The sequence below is a fragment of the Carcharodon carcharias genome, chromosome 7 (assembly GCF_017639515.1).
Source record: "Carcharodon carcharias isolate sCarCar2 chromosome 7, sCarCar2.pri, whole genome shotgun sequence".
Classification (NCBI taxonomy): domain Eukaryota; kingdom Metazoa; phylum Chordata; class Chondrichthyes; order Lamniformes; family Lamnidae; genus Carcharodon; species Carcharodon carcharias.
The window spans coordinates 13,580,576-13,602,079 of NC_054473.1; the positions used below are offsets into that span (position 1 = coordinate 13,580,576).

The following is a 21,504-nucleotide window of genomic DNA, read 5'->3' on the forward strand; positions in this document are numbered from 1 at the left end:
GAGACTTGATCCAATGTCACACGTGAGACGGCATCAACCTAGACACTAAACCGTTTTTTTTTTATTCATCCATCATTGAGAAAGTTCCAAATTTATACCACCCTTATTTGTGCTTTTTGAACCACAGAGAGGAACCTGTTAATATAAGTCTAAAGTAATTAATACACTTAAAGCACACACAAAACATAGAAATAGTAACTGAAGTATTGGTCAATATGGGTCTATCAAAATTGGGGAAATGTCGAAGGTCGCTCACATACACCTCCAAACAGCTGCCATAGAGTAACATTGGGGGTACCTTAAGGCAGTTCATTTGCCCTGGACAATAAAGGCAGGTGCAAATCTTTGTCAGATGCGGGTGGTCAAACAGGTCCCATGTCAAGGTACGCCAATCTCTTGAACAGTCAGCTCAGTATCAAGAGATTGAGGTTTTTGCAACGTTAGAATTTTTTTTAAGCAGAAAGACTGTATACCCTATACCCTGACCAACTCTACCAGCCCCTCCCCACAACCCCAAAAAATACCCATTCTGTTTATCTGATTGGAGTTTAAACCGATTTCACTTCACGCTACATTCGGACATCGAGCTGCTGACAGGTCATGGACAAAAGATTGGGGAAAAGTTTAGTTTTGTAAGGTGAAAGGGAATTACTGTACCTCCAGAGATTTTAAAAGCGGCACTGATTCAACGAATGTTTCATACATCCTCCTCTTTTTTGCATTGTTTTTCACAATTATTCGTCGAAATGTACCACGATCCTACAAAGAAGGATAAGGCAATGAGCCAATGGAAATCAAAACCGAGATAAAACACCACATTTTTAAATAGAAGAGTACTTCAAGTCACAGGTCCCAGAAATTGCAACCATTTTTTTCTCCTTTGTCTGTGTACAAAGCACAGAGACATCAGCATGCTTGTATTCTAGAGGCCGGTGCCCTTTTTTGTAATGAAAAGCATTGATATATTCAATTCTCCAAGTGCTTTTTGGCATGAAAGGGCAAGTCTCATTAAGGTTGCTACTTGTTTAGCTTTTGATGCTAATATTCAGGAATTGAAGGGATTAAAAATAAAATAAGTAAGTGAATATATATGTAATATATAAAAAGTTTTTTTGTTGTGTACCAGTAAAAATTTTCTTAATATATTAATGGAATCAGACTGATTCAGTCACTGTAAATCAGTGGCCTTGATTCGTCCCCTACGTAGAATAAAAAGATTTATGGTTTAAAACACAGAATCCTATAGCTCATCCTAGCATCAGCCATGGCTTAGTTGGTAGTTTCCAAGAATTCCAAGTTCAAGTCACACTCTAGGGCTTGAACACAAAAACAAGACTGACACTGCAGTGCAATACTGAGGAAGCGCTGCACTGTTGGAGATGTCATCTTTTGAATGTGACCACCAAGCCTTGGCCTCATCTGTCCACTCAGGTGAACGTAAAAGATCCCATGGCACCATTTCGAAGAACAGCAGGGGAACTATCTTCCCCCTTCCTTTTGTTTTTTTCCAATAAATTATATAGATTTTTCTTTGTCCCACCTATTTCCATTATTTTAAAATATTTTTAAATCTTTTATGCTCCCCCCACCCCCACTAGAGCTATACCTTGAGTGCCCTACCATCCATTCTTAATTAGCACATTCGTTTAAATAATATCACCAACTTCGACACCTATGTGTTCTTTTGTTCTGCTGTCTGTGACATCTTTTGATGATCTGCTTCTATCACTGCTTTTGCCTACAACCACACCACCCCCCTCCACTTCTCTCCCCCCACCCAACCCCACCCCCCCACCACCTTAAACCAGCTTATATTTCACCCCTTCCTGGGATTCGCCCAGTTCTGTTGAAGGGTCATGAGGACTCGAAACGTCAACTCTTTTCTTCCCCGCCGATGCTGCCAGACCTGCTGAGTTTTTCCAGGTAATTCTGTTTTTGTTTTGGATTTCCAGCATCCACAGTTTTTTGTTTTTTGTTTTTATCCCTGGTGTCCTGGCCAATATTTATCCCTCAATCAACAGCAGAAAAAACAGATCATTTGGTCATTATCACATTGCTATTTGTGGGAGTTTGCTGAATGCAAATTAGTTGCCACATTTCCTACATTACAACAGTGACCATACTTCAAAAATGCTTCATTGGCTGTAAAGTGCTTTGAGACATCCGGTGGCTGTGAAAAACAATATAAATGCAAGCCTCTCTTTTGACTTTCATCAATAGCAATGTCACGAGAGATCTACGACAAAGCATTAAAGATCTTATGTCTGCGTGCACTACAAAAATTTAATTTCTGCCTTCATTTTTTCTAAATTCTTTTGTTGCAACTATTCCCACTGCAAATTCCAATCTCTAGATTTGTCATGTTGTAATTGCACATTCAGCCAGTTATGGCAACACAAAACCTCAGTCTTACATCCCTCAGCTCTTGGGCCTGAATATTGCAGGGAAACATCTACTCTCCATTCAACACTGCTTCTTGGCTCCCAAAATTGCAGCAAGTGTTTTTATTTAACTATAAATAATATCAAAATATTGTATACAAAGGAAGAATGAACAACTTCAAACAGAGTGTGAATTGTATTTGCTTAGCCCAGTCTAATCACCTTCACCCTCTTACACATCCTCACCATCAGACTATGTGCGACACCATAGGATGGCTCAACAATAAAATATAAATTTTCTCTCTGCAATTCTCATCAATTTGCTCCTTTATTAACACTGATAACAGAAATTCCCTATGTAAACTTAAGTCCTTAGTTAAGCCCTCCTACCAGTGGAGGCCCTGCAGCAACACCAACTACCATCCAGGACAGCCTCATGCAAGCACTGATTTTGCACAGTCAATTGTGTTGGTTAAGCACACAAACTGGCTGAATAAATTGGTTTCTACATCTGAAGTGCAAATACTGAAGGGAAAATAAGTTAGAGAACCAGTGTTTGGGTTAACTGAAGTTCAGACGATGGGAGATTAAAGTGGAACATCAGAACATGTCCATCCTTGGCCTGCTGCAATGTTCCAGTGAAGCTCAACACAAACTGGAAGAACCTCATCTTCCGATTAGGCACTTTACAGCCTTCCAGGCTGAACATTAAGTTCAACAGCTTCAGATCATGAACTCTCGCCTCCATCCCCACCCCCTTTCCAATCCCTCTTTTTTCTAATAATTTATAATTTTTTATATATATTTTTATGTATTTTTCTTTTCCCACCTATTTCTATTATTTTTAAATTTATTTCCATCCATTGTTTTATCTCCACCTTTTAGCCTATTTCGATCCCTTCCCCCTACCTCACCCCACTAGGGCCACCTGTCACTTGCTCGTCCTGCTTTCTACCCTTAATGTCACCATTAGCACATTCCTTAGCTAATATCACCACTGTCTACACCTCTTTGTCCTTTTGTCTATGACATTTCTGGCAATCTCTTCTTTGCCTCCACTGGCCCTCTATCCAGCTCTATCTGTCCCACCCCCCTCAAACAGCTTATATTTCACCTCATTTCTATTTTTCTTTAGTTCTGATGATAAGTCATACGGACTCGAAACGTTATCTGTCTTCCTCTCCGCAGATGCTGTTAGGCCTGCTGAGATTTTCCAGCTATTTTTGTTTTTGTATCAGAATAATCAAGTCTGGAGGTGCTGGAGGCATGGATGAGGGTTTCAGCAGCAGAGGAAGTGATGAGAGAGGTAGGAGAGGTGGTATTCATGATAGATTTACAAATGCACTGCCTGAAAAGATGGTGGAAGCACATTCAATAGTAACTTTTCTAATGAAACTAGATAAATAGGAACAGAATACTTCAAATTACAAAACATGCTCTTTGTGCCTGTACCAGCTCTTTTAATGTGCAGAATGGCTTCCATTGCTGTACACCTTTCTGTACTGTACCCATTACCCCTGTGCTTGCTGACCTACATACTTGCCAATACATTAAAGCCTTGATTTTAAAATTCTCCTATGTAAATCCTTCCATGGCCACCACTACCTCTCACCACCCCAACCCAGCTCGTTGCCGCATCCCCTGCCCCTAACCCCCATCATTGTAATCTCCTTTAATCCAACAACCCTCCCAGATCACTGTGCTCCTCCAATTCTGGCAATGCTCATTCTCATTGGTCACATTAGTATAAATTTCTTCGCTAGCTTTATAATGGGAACTATTTATTTAAGCTCGTCATGTTGTAATGGCTTTTAGAATCAGAGTCATTACGGCACAGGAGGAGGCCAGTTGGCTCATTGAGTCCAAGTCGGCTTTTTGAAGAGCAATACAGTCAGTCTCATTCCTTCGTTCAATCCCCATACCCTTCAAGTTTATTTTTCTCAAGTGCCCACCCAATTTGCTTTTTAAATCATTCATCTTCTCCACTTCCATTGCCCCCGTAAGCAGAGAGAACCAGGAACAGATAAAAATATGACACCAAGCAACATGAAGAGGTATTAGGACAGGAGTCAAAGAGGTAGATTATATAGAGTGCCTTAAAGAAAAAGAAGGAAGAAATTCCAGAACTTAAGGCCCAGGCAACTGAAGGCATGGGTGCCAATAGCGGAAAGCTGGCTTGGACTTGATGGGTTAAATGGCCTCCTTCTGTGCCATAATGACTCTGGTTCGAAACGCTATTACAACATAACAAGCTTAAATAAGCAGTTTGCAGTTCAAGCTAGCAAAAGAATTTATATTAAAAATATAATAAGCCAGAATATGTATGACATTAAAACAGAACCCAAGTTATGCTTGTACCTCTTGGTCTAACTGACCTCAAACCTCAAATCTCACTTCACTGAAGACTATGCTTGGTCTTAAATTCCCATGCATGATGCTATGGGAGATTGAAGAGTTGTTTTTCATTTACATGGCAAGATTATCTAAGTGCAAGGCTGACTGCAGCAGCTGAAATAATTTTAGAATTAAAGTGATAAAATGTCACAACGAAAAACGACAAGCTGTCAGGTGCAGTAAAACATAACAAGCCGCTGGAGTTAAAAAGGAACCCTCAGTAAAAAAAAAACCAACAAACCTTCACAGTAAAAAAAACCCAACAAACCCTGACAGTAAAAAAAGTGACTCTGAGTAAAAAAAGCAATAGACCTTCACAGTAATAAAAGCAACAAACACTCATAGTAAAAAATACAACCTCTATAGGGAAAAAGCTTCAACCCCATGTAGGAACAGATGTGGCCAACAGATATGTACCAATGTAACACCCTTATTCAAAAAGGGAGGGAAAGTAAAAACAGGTAACTATAGGCCAGTTAGCTTAACACCTGTCACTGGGAAAATATTAGAGTCTATTATAAAGGATGTAATGGCAGAGAATTTGGAAATGCATAATCTAATCAAGCAGAGTCAGCATGGCTTCATGAAGGGGAAAACATGCCTGACAAGTTTATTAGAATTCTTTGAGGAGGTGACAAGCAGGATAGATAAAGGGAAACCAGTAGACGTAATATATTTGGATTTCCAAAAGGCATTCAATAAGGTACCACACATAAGGCTACTTAATAAGATGCCATGGTGTTGGGGTTAGTATATTAGCATGGATAGTGGATTGGCTAACTAATAGAAGACAGAGAGTTGGGATAAGGGGGGCATTTTTAGAGTGGTAACCTGTAACTAGTAGAGTGCCACAGAGATCAGTGCAGGGGCATAATTATTTACAATATATATTAATGACTTGGATGAGGGAAGCGAATGTACTATCACCAAGTTTGCAGATGACAGAAAAATAGTGGAAAAGCAAGTGGTGAGGATGACACAAAAAGATGACAGAGGGATACAGACAGGTTAAATGAGTGGGCAAAAACTTGGCAGACAGAATATAATGTGGGGAAATGTGAGGTTATGCACTTTGGCAAGAAGAATAGAGGAGCTGAATATTATTTGAATGGAGAGCGGCTGAAGAAAGCTGCAGCACAGAGGGATTTGGGGATCCTCGTGCATGAGTCACAAAAGGCTAGCATACAAGTTCAGCAGTAATAGGCAAATGGAATGCTGGCCTTTATTTCAAAAGGAATGGAGTATAAAAATAGTCTTGCTAAAACTACACAAGGCACTAGTTTGACCACACCTAGAATACTGTGAACAGCTTTAGTCCCCTTATCCAAGGAAAGATATACTGGCATTGGAGGCAGTCCAGAGAAGGTTCATTAGGTTAATCCTGGGTATGGAGGGATTTTCTTATGAGGAAAGGTTGAGTAGGTTGGGCCTGTGCTCATTGGAGTTTAGAAGAATGAAAAGTGACTTTACTGAAACATAAGATGAGATGCTGAGAGGTTGTTTCCCCTTGTGGGAGAGTCTAATTCCAGAGGGCATAATCTCAGAGTAAGAGGCCACCCATAAGACAGAGATGAGGAGGAATTTCTTCTCTCAGAGGGTAGTGAATCTTTGGAATTCTTCACCACAGAGGGCTGTAGAGGCTGGGTCATTAAGTGTATTCAAGGCTGACATAGACAGACTATTAATCAGTAAGGGAATCAAGGGTTATGGAGAGAAGGCAGGAAAGTGGAGTTGAGGATTATCAGATCAGCCATGAACTCATTGAATGGTGCAGCAGGCTCGCTGGGCCACTTCTGCTCCTACGTCTTATGGTCATTCAGCCCCTCGAGCCTGCTCTGCAACATAAAAAAAAGTAATGGACTCTCAGTTATAAAAAATAGTAACTCTTTTAAACTGTTTAAAAATAAACCATTTAGACAGAGATGAGGAAATATGCTCTCTTTGAAAGGGTTGAGAGTCTTTGGAACTCTCTTCCTTAAAAGATGATGGAAGCAGCGTCTTTGAATATTTTAAGGTAGTGATAGATAGATTATTGATATGCAAGGGGATGAAAGGTTATTGGGGATAGGTGGGAATGTGGAGGTTAAAATCAGACCGGCATGATCTTATTAAATGGTGGAACAGACTTGAGGGACCAAGTGGCCTACTCCTGCTCCTAATTTGTATGTTCTTATGTACATCAATGATGACAAACCACAGTAAAAAAAATTCTCATGGTAAAAAAGGTTAAGCCTTGTCTCAGTAAAGATACCACAGTGTTCAAGCTTGAACTGTTTACAGTTTTACCCATGCTAAAAATCTATCAACTATGTGATACAAAGAAAGCAAAAAGCTATGCATCAAAATTGATCCAAACACAAATATTTCACATGAACTTTTCTGCCATCATTCCTAATCATGAAAGCAAATCATTTCTGCTTGCCTTAAAAGCAAAATTGTAACATTTTACAAAAGGTTTAAACATTTCTACTCCAGAAGATATATAGAAAGCTTCTGGGTGTCTACCTTTCCTGTGCTTCTTCTCATCAAATGTTAATATCAAAATAAGTTGGTACAATACTTCTGAGTGCCCAGCAGATGGCTGTGTTGGGATGAATTTCCAGTTTCCATCAAAGCTGCCGATCTGGTTTGAATTGGAAAATAAGTACTATAATGTATAAAGTGACAGAAACAGAAAATACTGGAAATATTCAGCCGATCTGGCAGCATCTGTGGAGAGAGGAACAGAGTTAACGTTTCAGGTCAATGACTTTCCGTCAGAATTCTTATGCCAACTCCGTTTCTCTTTCCATGGATGTTGCCAATAGAAACAGGGTTGGTGTAAGAATTCTGATGGAAGGTCATTGACCTGAAACATTTACTCAGTTTCTCTCTCCACAGATTTTGCCAGGCCAGTATTTCCAGCACTTTTTGTTCTTATTTTAAGCTTTCGGCAACTGCAGCATTTTGCTTTGGTATTACTGCATAGAGAAGCTAGATTTAGTAACCAGGGCTCGAGTCAGAACTGGTACTCGACAGCACAGTAGCAAGCCTACATTAGGAAAAAAAATTGCACAGATTACCGTGCTACCTAGATCATTAACGGTTTTCTAAACTTCAGGCAGCACTGGTAATGTATGATGCGGCAACTTTACTGCAGCATCAAACATTGCCGACAATATCTGATTTATACCCTCAGATTGAAGACACAGATCTGCATTTCTGGTGCTGTGCTCTGTTGTTAGAATTGAAATCTACTGATAGCGTAGATAGGTGTACGTACCCAGTCTTGGTGCATTTAAAAAAAAGCTCTGTGCAAGTGTCCAGGAAGGCCAATGCATGCCCCGAGTCATTTATGGATCAAATTTGGTACCATACTGCAGTTATTCTTTATAGGCCATCAAACAACAACTGGTATTTATATAGTGCCTTTAATGTAATAAAGTGTCCCAAAGTGCTTTGCTGGAGCTTTATAAAGCAAAATGTGATACTGAACTGGTATAAGACTAGTTAGACCTCAGCTGGAGCAGTGTGTACAGTTCTGGGCGCCACATTTTGGGAAGGTTGAGAAGGCATTGGAAAGAGTAGGGAAGAGATTTACAAGAATGAACCCTGGAGCCCGTTATGAAGATAGATTGGAGAAGTTGGGACTCTTCCTTGGAGAAAAGAAGGCTGAGAGGAGATTTGATAAAAATATTCAAAATCATGAGGGGCCCCGACAGAGGAGACAGGGAGAAACAGTTCACACTTGTGAAAGGATCGAGAATGAGAGGGCACAGATTTAAAGTAATTGGCAAAAGAAGCAAAAAAGTGATATGAGAAAAAACTTTTTCACAGAGCGACTGGTTAGGATCTGGAATGCCTGAGAGTGTTGTGGAGGCAGGTTCAACTGAGGCACATAAGAGGGAATTAGATGATTATTTGAAAAGAAATAATGTGCAGGGTTACAGGGAGAATGCAGGAGAATGGCAGTAGGTGAATCGCTCATTTGGAGAGCTGGTGCAGATATGATAGGCCAAATGGTCTCCTTCTGTGCTGTGACAATTCTGTGAACTACATGGGAGATATTAGGGAGATGAACCAAAAGCTCAGTCAAAGAGGTAGGTTTTAAGAAGCAAGTTACAGGAGGGGAGAGTTGGAAAGATTTAGGGAGGTCATTTCAAAGTTTCAGGCCTAGACAGCTGAAAGTACAGCCACCAATGGTGGGGCAATTAAAATCAGAGATGTTCAAGTGGCCAGAGTGCAGATATCTGGCTGGAGGAGATTACAGGGATAGGAAGGGGAAAGGCAATGAAGTGTTCTGAAAACGAATGAGAATTTTAAAATCTGTGTGTTGTTTAATAAGGATCCAATGTGCTTAATCTGCACCCCATACACCACAGTAAACATTCACTCCCTCTACCACCGACCGTGGAAGCAGCGTGTACCATATACATGATGTACTGCAGCAACTTGCCAAGCCTCCTTCAACAGCACTCCGTCAAACCCGCTAACTCTATCACCTAGAAGGACAAAGACCCTGTCGACACATGGGAACACGACCTGCTGCAAGCTCCCCTCCAGGCCACAGACCATCCTCAACTATACCGCCATCCCTTCACTGTCGCTGAGTCGATATCCAGGAGCTCCCTCCCTAACAGCACTGTGGGTGTACCTACAACACATGCGCTGCAGCGGTTCAAGAAGGCGGCGCACCACTACCTTCTCAAGGGCAATGGACAAGATGGACAACAAACACTGGCCTTGCCAACAAAGCCCACATCATGTGAAAGAATGAAATGAAGAACAGCAAAATAGTTGAATGGGACTTGGTACAAATAAGGACATGGATGACCTCAAATTTACAGAGAGTAGAATTTGGAAGGCCAGCCAAGTAGTTAAGTATAGAGGTGACAAGAGAAACTGAGACCAAAAGAACTCTGCTGACCAAGTTCAGGAAGAGACAGTTGGAGTTTCATGGGCACATAATAAGAAATCGTGATTTAGAAAGTCTGAAGCTGATGGGAAAGATCGATGGTGAAAGAGATCAAGGGAAGCAAAGAACAATTTTTCCCTAGCCACTGAATTAGGGAACAGAGATTTTTGCAGGCAACACAGCCAATGGCTTCAATCCTTCCAATATTTAATCGGAGGCCATTTCTGCTTATACAGTACTGGATGTCAGATAATCCGTCTGATAATTTAGAGAGAGTGGAAGAGTCGCGAGAGGTAAAGATGGGTGTTATCGACACGCTTGGGAAAACTGATGTTGTATTTTCGGATGGTGTTGCCAAGCAGCAGCATGTAAATGAGAAATAGGAAGGGGCTAACGATAGATCCATGAGGGAACACCAGGTGTAATGGTGCAGCAGCAGGAAGAGAAAATATTTTAGGTGATTCGCTAGAAACAATTAGATAGATAAGAATGGAATCAGTTGAGTGCAGTCAAACCCAGCTGGATGACAGAGTAAAGTCTTGAGGAGGATGGTGCCATTAACTGACCCGAGATGGTGTGAGGCTACTTTCTCCATGGGATTTCAAACTGCTCCCATCTGGCATCAAGTCAGAAATGAACTCTGAACTTAAAGCAATTTGAGTTACACCCTAAAATGGTTACCTTGCCAAAAAAGGGAAGAAGCCAGAAAACGAGCATTTGAAGTACTTGCACATCGGTTAGTTACATCAATACACAAGGATACAGGCAAAACCCATGGCACCGTGTGGGCTGGCAGAACGGATAAAATGCTCAATTCTCACATTTAGTTGCAGACAATACACATAGCAGCAGTAAATTAAGCTTGGCTGCACTTACTTTCCCTCTTAAATCACTCATCTCATGAGCAATAAAATCAAGGGACATAATAACAGTACCAGAGCCATTTCATTATACCCTGGTGATATTTTTGTTTGACTAGTGTGTGCACCTGGAAACTGGTGTTTGAGCTTTGGTGTGTTTCCATTATTTAATTGATACCAAAATGTTGTTTCATATTTTTCTCCATTGACTGGTTCTAATTATATTATACAAAATCAATTGAGCCAGAAAAGGGGAAAACAAATTGTTCGCTTTCAGCTGCCATGATAGTTTCCCGCTTCAATCTCAACACTCAGCCCAACAAAAACGTCAAACCAAAAAGCTAATTCATCTCTGAAACACCTGCTAACAAGTTCAGCAATGCTTAAGCACCTGATCCGGCAACTCATTCCTTGGAAATCCCATCACCACCAGGAATGAATAAAAAAATAAAGATTATAGAAAATATACAAGTCAGCCAATCAACAACTGTACAGAAAAGTACATGGGTTTTAATGCTTTGGTTGACTGCCCTGCTGTTAATATTCAGCATTTTGTATTTTTATTTCCATATTTGTTTCATTTGCAGTTTTTCTTTTTTATTTTACTGTCACCATCTTTAGGCTTCTCATTCCCTTGGGCCTCATGTTTTAAGACAAGCTCCAACTCCTTTCAGAATCTCTGATCACCTTGATCGATCACTGTTGCTGAAATTCCATGCCTGCCTGATAGGGTCACTGTCGATCATAATACACGCAGCCTCACCCTTGAGCTGTGAGTAATGGAACTGAAGATGTACCTGTATATTTACTTTAGCAACGAGGCTTTTTAAAAAAAAAAATCATATTTGACAATTAATTTTTTCAAATAGTGAATATAAGCACAATTTCAGGGGATTAGAAATGCATTGTGTTCAATAAAAACTGAACTAGGCAAACCTTCATAAATATTTATATGCTGTAAATATATATCGAGAGATATATATCCTTCACTTCAAACAAGGGCCACTTTTTGAATCCTTGATCATAAAGCATTACTTACCAAACCCCAGAGGGCTCCTTCTGTGGTAGCAACAATTGTAGCAGCTCTTGGAGTGTTGTACATCAGTGCCAGCTCACCGAAACTGCCATGATTGTCATATTTACCAACGAGTAGAGGTTTCCCATCTTTATTTACATAAATATCATATGTACCCCTGTCAGGAGAGATTTGAGAGAAAAAGTTTGAGGATTTTGGCAAACTCAGATCTTGCACATTTCATGCTTTAAATACAGTTTAATCAGGCTCCAACATTCAAAACTTTGAGAGAAGCCTTATTAATAAGGCAACATCAGCTATCTTCTTGCAGGTGTTAGATCAATCATCTATTAAATTTTGGAGGAAGCTCCTCCAATCGCTCAGTTATACATTCAAAGTTCAACGTGGATTGAAGCCACAAAGTCCAGCAAAGTCCCAAATTCAGATCTGAGGTGATGTTGGCAGTAGGGCTCTCACTGCGTGTGCATGAAGGGAGAGCCTGGCTGAACAGTGTACATCTAAAGTTGCCTCCTGCATTTGGTGATTTGGACGGGGTATTGGTGAATAGCCATGGCACCATAACTCTGCCGAAACAGATGGAGGAGGAAAAGGCAAAACAGCATTCAGCAGGGCAAAGATAATGCAAAAAACGGAAACCACTTAACTGCAGAGAATTATGAGGGAACAGTTATGCGTTAATATAAAACGAGTCTTAAAGCAGAACTGGCTGACAAAATAGCAGCCTCATCTTTGTTGCTCAACACGTCTGTTTGGATTAAATGTTATGTTTGGGAGTCAGTAATGAGAGATATTATTTCTAATTAATTCAGTGAGCCTGTTCTAGGATTATAGCAGCACCAAATCGTAATTACTTGAGTATTTCAAGTTGAGGAAGGAAGCAATTTTGAAAGTGGTCTCTGAATACAGTGAAAAGCTCTCTAGAAGAAAGGTATATAATAATGTCACCAATGCGTATGAAATTTCACCTCTTAAATCAAAAATTTTGATTAAATACACACAACTAGTATTTATACCTGGGTAAGTTTCTGCATTTTTTCCATTATTTTTCTACCCTTCTTTTCTGGACTAGTTCCACAGGCACCAACTGCCTTCAAGTACCTCACCCAAGTTACCGCCCTTTATGCCCAGGTTTTAGCAAACTTTTGATCACATAGGACTTTCGCAGTTAAGCCAGATATTACTTTCACTGGACATGCATACATGGGCCTTTTTATTTGGAGCAGTCACTGGATGGAAAATTAAGGGTAAGAAGGGTGATTTCTTTTTTCTTCACTCCCCCAATACCCTGATTTATCACAGATAAGGAATAAAACTCATAGTCTATTGGTCCACATATAGTCCGACACTAGAAGAAGCCTTTGATTACTCATGCATAGAAAGCTACATTCATGCTGTTCAGAAATACATAGAGCAGCTATTCATCAAAGGATTCACCCCTTGCGCTACCAAGGGGCATTATCTTGGCTAGGCTGCCAAAATCATATAACTTAACCGATTGTTAGCTTCTTAGCTTGAAATGTAAAAGTTCATTCAAACGTCGGTCTACATGTACAGCGATTGCACGACTGTCAATTAGAAAATTTTTGGAATTTGCATGGGTAGAAATGTAGCTTTAGGGCATAATGCATAAACATTATGCAGGAACAGAATGAAAGGATAAGTCAAATATTGAACTTTATTTCATTCTGTTGCAGCGACATCCACAGTTATAATAATCAAAACAGAAGAGGAGTAGGAAAAGAGAATGGGGGGCGGGGTGGGAGGAGGAAGGACATTTAGGCTAAACTTAATTTGTTAAACTCTTACTCTATGTTTGAAGGACTAAAATTACTCAATATTGAGCTAGTTTTTATCACAGTAATTTTGGGCCATGTTTCATTGAACTTGAGCTGAAAACTTTGAAAGTTAGCTGCTTCAAAGCGTCTGGAGTTAACAGTAGCAATGGGTTAAAAATAATTTTGCAGCTCTGTAACTTCAGGATTTATGTAACAAGACTGCTTCACAAGGGACATACACAAATGGAGTACACACTCTCCAGCAAGTCAAGTTCAAATAAACACTACTGTCATGCAAGGCCAGCTAAGTATTACAAAAGAATCCTATTTCAGTTTATATCAGCACATTTCTTCTGGTAAACTTCATACTGAATTTCTTCAAGGTTCACCAATGGAAATCTACTGCAGGTACTGATCCCTGTTATTTAATTTTCTGGGGTGTTGCTCCTGAGAAATGTTAATTTTAGATTTGCTATGACAATTAAGTCTTCTGTAGAAATGTATTTGTTTCAAATCTTTTCATCTTGCTGCTCAACTTCAGGCTGCTTTATTTCAAGAGGTTTTGTTTAATTATTTGCCATCTTTTCTCCATCTTCAATCTTCCTTTTATTCAATCTTAGTTGAATGTAAACTTGAACAAAATGAATGAAGATCTAACATCATTTTTCAAGATTTTGGTCTATGAGTAATTAATTGCTATTAAACTAAATATACCCTCTCCACAAACCCCAAACAGTTAACTTGCAACATTAAAATTATCTGCAAATGCAGATCAGGTCTATTAGCCACGAACAGCTGGGATGAAACTTCAACTGTGTTTCATACATAACATACCAATTTCAGGGTACGGGGTTTGTTACTATATTCCATACATATGCACTCGCAATGTTGGAATGCCTTCATTGAACACATCAAGAGTTTTAACTTAGGCTTTGTAGAATCCATGCATGGGGGAGGGGGCTGGTTCTGATTAGAGATAGCATTTTTGATTGGCAGCTCAACAGCCAGTCTTCAATACCGAGCTGGAAGAAGATCAGTTTTAACGATTCGTGTCTCCATGGAAAATACTGTCTGCAGGTAGTTTTGAATTTGAAATACTTGGAGACAAATAACTCCTCTTCCCCCTAAGATTAGAGCCAGGCACTTCAACAAGAGCTGACTTGTAAAGTGAACTGAGGCCTATATCAAGAACCAAGTTTTCACAATTTATTACTTTTAATGTTCCAAGATATGACAGTAAAAATATTGAATTTTAATGAAAATTATATTCTGTTTAGGCATGCATTTCATAATATAAATCAGTTTTCTCATACATTCATGGGATGTGGGCATCGTTGACTAGGCCATCACTTATTGCCCAGGCCATCATTTATTACCCATCCCTAATCGCTCTCGAGAAGGTGGTGGTGAGCAGCCTTCTCGAACCACTGCAGTCCATGTGGTGTAGGTACACCCGCAGTGCTGTTAGGGAGGGAGTTCCAGGATTTTGACCCAGCAACAGTGAAGGAACTGGCTTAAAATAAAAACAAAAAATGCTGGAAAAACTCAGTAGGTCTGGCAGCATCTGTGGAGAGAGAAACAGTTAACATTTCAAGTCTGTGTGACTCTTCTTCAGGGCTAAAGAGAACTTATGGTGGGCCTCACCTTGTCAGAGTTTACATCAGTCTCCCTTCCAAAAGGTAGAAAAACATGCACAATATCATGGAATGCAGCATGAACAAGGGGTGGTCTTATTATTTCAGCCCCCTGGTCACTCCAGCTTGTGACTAGATATTGTGGAACAATGGTGCACCCCCCACAAAATTGCAGGGGTGCTGGGTCCCCTACATCCCCAGTGATGCTGAGCCCAAGGGAATGTTTAATGCAGACCTGAAATTAGTGGCCCTTTGCTGGTCCAGGCAAGCAGACACAGAGCCTTTACGACCTGCAATGCGCAATTCCAATCCAATGTCTGAATATAATGATTGTGAAATCTGTTGATGCTGCACCAATAAAGCAGAGACTTAAAGTGCAACAATCCATGTGCAAGGTCCCCCAGCATTTCTAATATAGAAAACCAGGTAAAATCTAAAACAGATGTCTATAAAAGACAATTACAATACAACTTGATAAATCAGAGGATTGCAAACTGTAGCCTAGAACTTTTTGTTTGCTTTTGGCCAAAAATTGGTAAGCAATAAATCTTTCAAACACATGGCGATGAAAGATGACTTCAAGAAAGAAATTAACATTAAAAAGCCAGGAAGGCAATAAGTCTGAACTATTCTTCACAGCTTTTATTTTCAGCTCAAAGTGACACAGGTATGGCAAATGACAACAGTGAAACGGCCTAAAAATCTGTAGTTACTGTGTGAAGTGCAATTTGATATCTGGGAACTGAAATTTTGTTTTAAGAGCTGTGGAAACAACAGTTTCTGATCACAAGTATTAATTACCCTAGATGCAGTGCTAAGAAATGAATGAGGTGCAATTCATCCTTTTCTTTAAAACAGTAAAGCAAGTCACAGCTGGCTTGAATGGGGAGAAATTTGGAAACCATTTTTTTGTTTACAAAATCAAATAATTAACATAAAACAAAGGTGCTTCTGTGGAAAACACTTCAATTTCCTCATTGCATTATAATTGTGTATTGGCAAAACCACAAAGCTTCAACATAAATCTTCCAAGGCAGCAAGAATTGCTGTGCAATGAAAGCTTGGAGCAGATTTACATTAACAGAGGTGCTTTTAAGATCAATAATTACACTGGCTTTTGCAGTGCCAAATCTACCTGCTTCATACAGTACAACAGATTTGACAACAGGTATGAATCCCATACAGGCACTGTAATGGAAAATTACATTTGTAACTTTGCAATGTGACTGCAGGTCTTCCCCAGCAGAGTTCCAAAGGTCTGTACAAACCAGCAGTGTGGAAAATGTGCTGCTGCGCTAAAATGAACAAGTGGAGAGGGTCAGCTCACCTGCAGCCAGGTCCCAGGATGGCATATAGCAAACTTGAACTTAGTGCCAAGTACACTAACTATTGATATTTGCCACCTCTGGATAGGATACAGGAGGTGGAATTCCCGACCAAACAGCAAAGAGTGAGAGAGTGGGACTAACTGAGCAGTTTTTTCAAAGAGCTCAAAATGCAACTGACCTTGCATGCTATATGATTCTATGATTTTGGATTTCGGAAGACAGTGAGGTACACTTCAGAGGAATTGAGTCTGGAGGTAACAAATGGGGAGGCTAAAATAGGGTTGGAGGCAGGCAAAATCTGTGGAGGTGGAATAAGCAGACTTGTTAATAAACAGATATGAAGTTCAAATCAGTATCCAACTTAGGTTAGAGGAAGTGGGTTAAAACTCCATTCCAGAAGGTCACCATTGTCTCGAATTACAGAAATTGAAGAGTTATTTATGCTTCCAAGGTCACCACTATTGTGCTCTTGATGTCACTGACAGTGAGGAGTAGCTGTCTTGAACACTACTCTTAGAAACTAAAAGAGAACACCTTTACTCAAATTGGAATTTTACATTAGCTGTGGTGTGCATCGCAATGGTTAGCAAAAAAAAAATGCTACTCTCTCCACACCCAGTTTGGCAGATTCATGCAATTTTAACAACGTGATGGCTAAATGGCCAAATGTGCTCCTTTTGCCCACTTTATTAATGTCATTGTCAGTCAAACGCTCATGAGCAATCTTACACAGCTGAGAGCCAAGAATTGTAAACTTATCAAAACTCCACCACCAATCATTGCGGCTTTTAGTTTCTTTAAAACATAAAACAGAAGCTACTATTGGGAGGAACATGCAGGCTTACAAGATACCACCTTGCCTTTACGTAGTATGTAGAAGATGTCAAAATGCACATTGCAGAGCAGGGAGAAAAAACAGCAATAAATAAGAAAACATACATTGAGGCAAGAGAGGAGACATTCAGAAGGATGGGTCATAACAACTGGACTTTGAGCCCCAAAGGGACCAGGAATGGGGGAGGGTGGGCACTAAAAGTAGCAAACCGCACTGACATGCTGGTTCCACAACTCCATTCTGTCCTCAGACAACATTCCCAATGGTGGATGTTGGGATGGCAGGGCTACCCGCCCACAAGCAGCAAGTAGACGATGAAACAAATTAATTGGCTGCTGAAGGCCAATTTCAGAAGGCTGACTAGGATTTTCCAGTCGGCCTCCAAATTCCCAGAGGTGATGGGGGCCAGTTTAGCTGCCTAAAGGCCGAGGGCCCCTCCCTCCCTGCCTGGCTGCAGCAGCAGTCACCACAGATCGCCTAATACTACTTCACATGGCACTTTCCCATGTTGTTATGAAAACTACACTCAACTCGTTGCGAGTGGAGGTCAGGAACTTCGACCTCCGGTGGACTGTGGAGCTTTTGTGCATGCACTGACTGGGAGCAGGCTGCAAAAGCGCAGTTCCGCATTTTTTAGCCTTTTGGGCCCAGCGCGCCTGCGCATGAAGAAATACGGTGCAAAAACCCAGGTCAGGTGACCAGAAGCAGAGCACCGTGGAAGATTGATGTCCCAGGCAGGGGACAGGGAGAGGGGACAAGGAGAGGTCCCAGAAAGGGGACAATGACGGAGAGATCCCTGTTAAGTTAAAAGTAGGAAAAAGGCTGCAGGAGTAGACTTTAAGTGAAGAGGGCTCAGGAGAAGCCCTAAAGATCCAAGAAACATAGAAATTAGGAGTAGGAGTAGGCCATTCGGCCCTTTGAGCCTGCTCCGCCATTCATTATGATCAAGGCTGATCATCCAACTCAATAGCCTGCTCCCGCTTTCTCCCCATATCCTTTGATCCCTTTCGCCCCAAGAGCTATATCTAACTCTCTTAAAAACACACAATATTTTGGCCTCAACTACTTTCTGTGGTAACGAATTCCACAGGCTCACCACTCTCTGGGTGAAGAAATTTCTCCTCATCTCAGTCCTAAATGGTCTACCCCGTATCTTCAGATTGTGACCCCTGATTCTAGACTCCCCCACCATCGGGAACATCCTTCCTGCATTTACCCTGTCTAGTCCTGCTAGAATCCCCCCTCATTCTTCTGAATTCCAGTGAATATAATCCGAACCAACTCAACCTCTCCTCATATGTCAGTACCTCCATCCCAGGAATCAGTCGGGTAAACCTTCGGTAAACTCCCTCGATAGCAAGTACATCCTTCCTCAGATAAGGAGACCAAAACTGCACACAATGTTCCAGGTGTGGTCTCACCAAGACCCTGTATAATTGCAGCAAGACATCCCTGTTCCTGTACTCGAATCCTCTGGCTATGAAGGCCAACATACCATGTGCCTTCTTTACCGCCTGCTGCACCTGCATGCTTACCTTCAGCGACTGGTGTACAAGGACACCCAGGTCTTGTTGCACATTCCCCTCTCTCAATTTATAGCCATTCAGATAATAATCTGCCTTCCTGTTTTTGCTACCAAAGTGGATAACCTCACATTTTTCCACATTATCTTGCATCTGCCATACATTTGCCCACTCAGCTTGTCCAAATCACACTGAAGCATCTCTGCATCCTCCTCACAGCTCACCCTCCCATCCAGCTTTCTTTCATCTGCAAATTTGGAGATATTACATTTAGTTCCCTCATCTAAATCATTAATATATATTGTGAATAACTGGGGTCCCAGCATCGATCCCTGCGGTACGCCACTTGTTGCTGCCTGCTATTTGGAAAAAGACCCGTTTATTCCTACTCTTTGTTTCCTGTCTGCCAACCAGTTTTCTATCCATCTCAATACATTACCCCCAGTCCCATGCACTTTAATTTTACATGCCAATCTGTTACGTGGGACTTTGTCGAAAGCCTTCTGAAAGTCCAAATAAACCACATCCACTGGCTCCCCATCATCAACTCTACTAGTTACATTCTCGAAAAATTCCAGTGGATTTATCAAGCATGATTTCGCTTTCATAAATCCATGCTGACTCTGACCGATTCTGCCACTGTTTTCCACGTGCTCAGCTGTTAAATCTTTTCTAATGGAGTCTAGAATTTTCCCCACTAACGACGTCAGGCTGACTGGTCTATAATTCCCTGTTTTCTCTCTACCTCCCTTTTTAAATAGTAGGGTTACATTAACTACCCTCACATCTGTAGGAACTGTTCCAGAGTCTACAGAATCTCAGAAGATTACCACCAAGGCATCCACTATTTCTAAGGCCACTTCCTTAAGTGCTCTGGGATGTAGATTATCAGGTCGTGGGGATTTATTGGCCTTCAATCCCATCAATTTCCCCAACGCCATTGCCCTACTAATACGGATTTCTTTCAATTCCTCCCTCTCACTAAACTCCGTGTTCCCCAATATTTCTGGTATGTTATTTGTGTCCTCCTTTGTGAAGGCAGAACCAAAGTATATAGTTAGTTGGTCAGCCATTTCTTTGTTACCCATTATAAATTCCCCTGTTTCTGACGGTAAGGGACCTATATTTGTCTTCACCAATCTTTTTCTCTTCACACACCTATAGAAATGCTTACAGTCAGTTTTTATGTTCCCTGCAAGCTTACTGTCGTATTCTATTTTCCCCTTCTTAATCAATCCCTTGGTCCTCCTTTGCTGAATTCTAAACTGTTCACAAACCTCAAGTCTGTTGTTTTTTCTGGCCAATTTGTATGCCTCTTCTTTGGATCTAAAACTATCTCCAATTTCCCTTGTAAGCCATGGTTCGGCCACCTTTCCTGTTTTACTTTTGCGCCAGACAGGAATAAACAATTGTTGTAGTTCACCCATGCGCTTTGAATGTTTGCCATCGCCTATCCACCATCATCCCTTTAAGTAATGTTTCCCAATCCATCACAGCCAACTCGCACCTCATACCATTGTAGTTTCCTTTATTAAGATTCAGGACCCCAGTCCTACATCACTCTTCATCTTGTTGAAGAATTCCATCATATTATGGTCACTCATCCCCAAGGAGCCCCGCACAACTAGATTGCCAATTATTCCTTTCTCATTACACAATACCCAGTCTATGGTGGCCGGTTCTCTAGTTGGTTCCTCAACGTATTGGTCCAGAAAAACATCACGTATACACTCCAGGAATTCCTCCTCTATGGTATTGTTACTAATTTGATTTGCCCAATCTATGCAGATTAAAGTCACCCATAATTACAGATGCTCCTTTATTGCATGCATCTCTAATTTCCTGTTTAATACCATTCCCAACATCACCACTACACTTTGGGGTTCTATATACAACCCTCACTAACGTTTTTTGCCCCTTAGTGTTTCTCAGCTCTACCCATACAGATTCCACATCGGCAGAGTTAATATCTTTCCTCACTATTGCGTTAATTTCCTCTTTAACCAGCAATGCAACTCCACTGCCTTTTCCTTTTTGCCTGTCCTTCCTAAATACTGAATACCTCTGGATGTTCAGTTCCCATCCCTGGTCACCCTGCAGCCATGTCTCCATAATCCTGACTATATCATATCTGCTTACATCTATTTGCGCGACTAATTCATCCATTTTATTGCAAATGCTCCTCGTGTTAAGGCACAAAGCCTTAAGGCTTGTCTTTTTAACATTACTTGTCCCGTTCCCACTATTTTTCACTGAAGCCCTGTTTGATTGTTGCCCTTGATTTCTCTGCCTATCACTTTTCTTATTCCCCTTTGTCTTTTGTTTTGCAACCAAAGGTTCATGACTCTATGCTGCAGACTACTGGGGCAAAGATACCCCCTTTGGAGCAGTAGTGCTCTGCTCGGCATGGCCAAAGGACTGAAGCTGTGGCTGTGATCTGGCACTTGAGTATATACTCAGGAATCCAGGGAAACGAAATTTCAGGAGAGGAGATGGGCCATTGATGTCATCCAAGTCGGAGCGTCTTTTGGACAGAATTCTAAGGTTAGCTCTTCAAAGAGGAAGATTGGAATCTCTCGTCAGAGAGACAGAGTTTCAGTGAGTTTGGCTGATTCAGTGTTTACTGGCATTTGAATAGGTTTATGAGAAATCCATGGACTCTCTCTTGGTCGCATCTGTCATTTATTGTGCAGTGTTGCATGTTTGACCACAGTTTGCTTTTAAAGTACATATAATCAAGGTACATTCAAGGTAAATAAATGAGGTACAAGATATTATAAATGGTTTTATCTTTCCGACAACGTACAGTATATTTCATTTTCATTTGTTCGAAACTCATGGAAT

The 21,504-nt window shown here is 40.8% G+C and overlaps 1 protein-coding gene across 3 annotated transcripts in view; it reads right to left on the reverse strand.

The window, feature by feature from the left end:
• The window catches only part of prkar2aa (protein kinase, cAMP-dependent, regulatory, type II, alpha A), a 331,945-nt gene that overhangs the window by 17,311 nt on the left and 293,130 nt on the right, over positions 1 to 21,504 (reverse strand). For all 3 annotated transcript variants that reach the window (XM_041191726.1, XM_041191724.1, XM_041191723.1), the window contains 2 exons: positions 11,569 to 11,722; positions 658 to 759 (listed from right to left, as the gene is read on the reverse strand). In XM_041191726.1, coding sequence (XP_041047660.1) covers positions 658 to 759; positions 11,569 to 11,722 — 256 coding nt within the window. The remainder of the gene's footprint in view (positions 1 to 657; positions 760 to 11,568; positions 11,723 to 21,504) is intronic.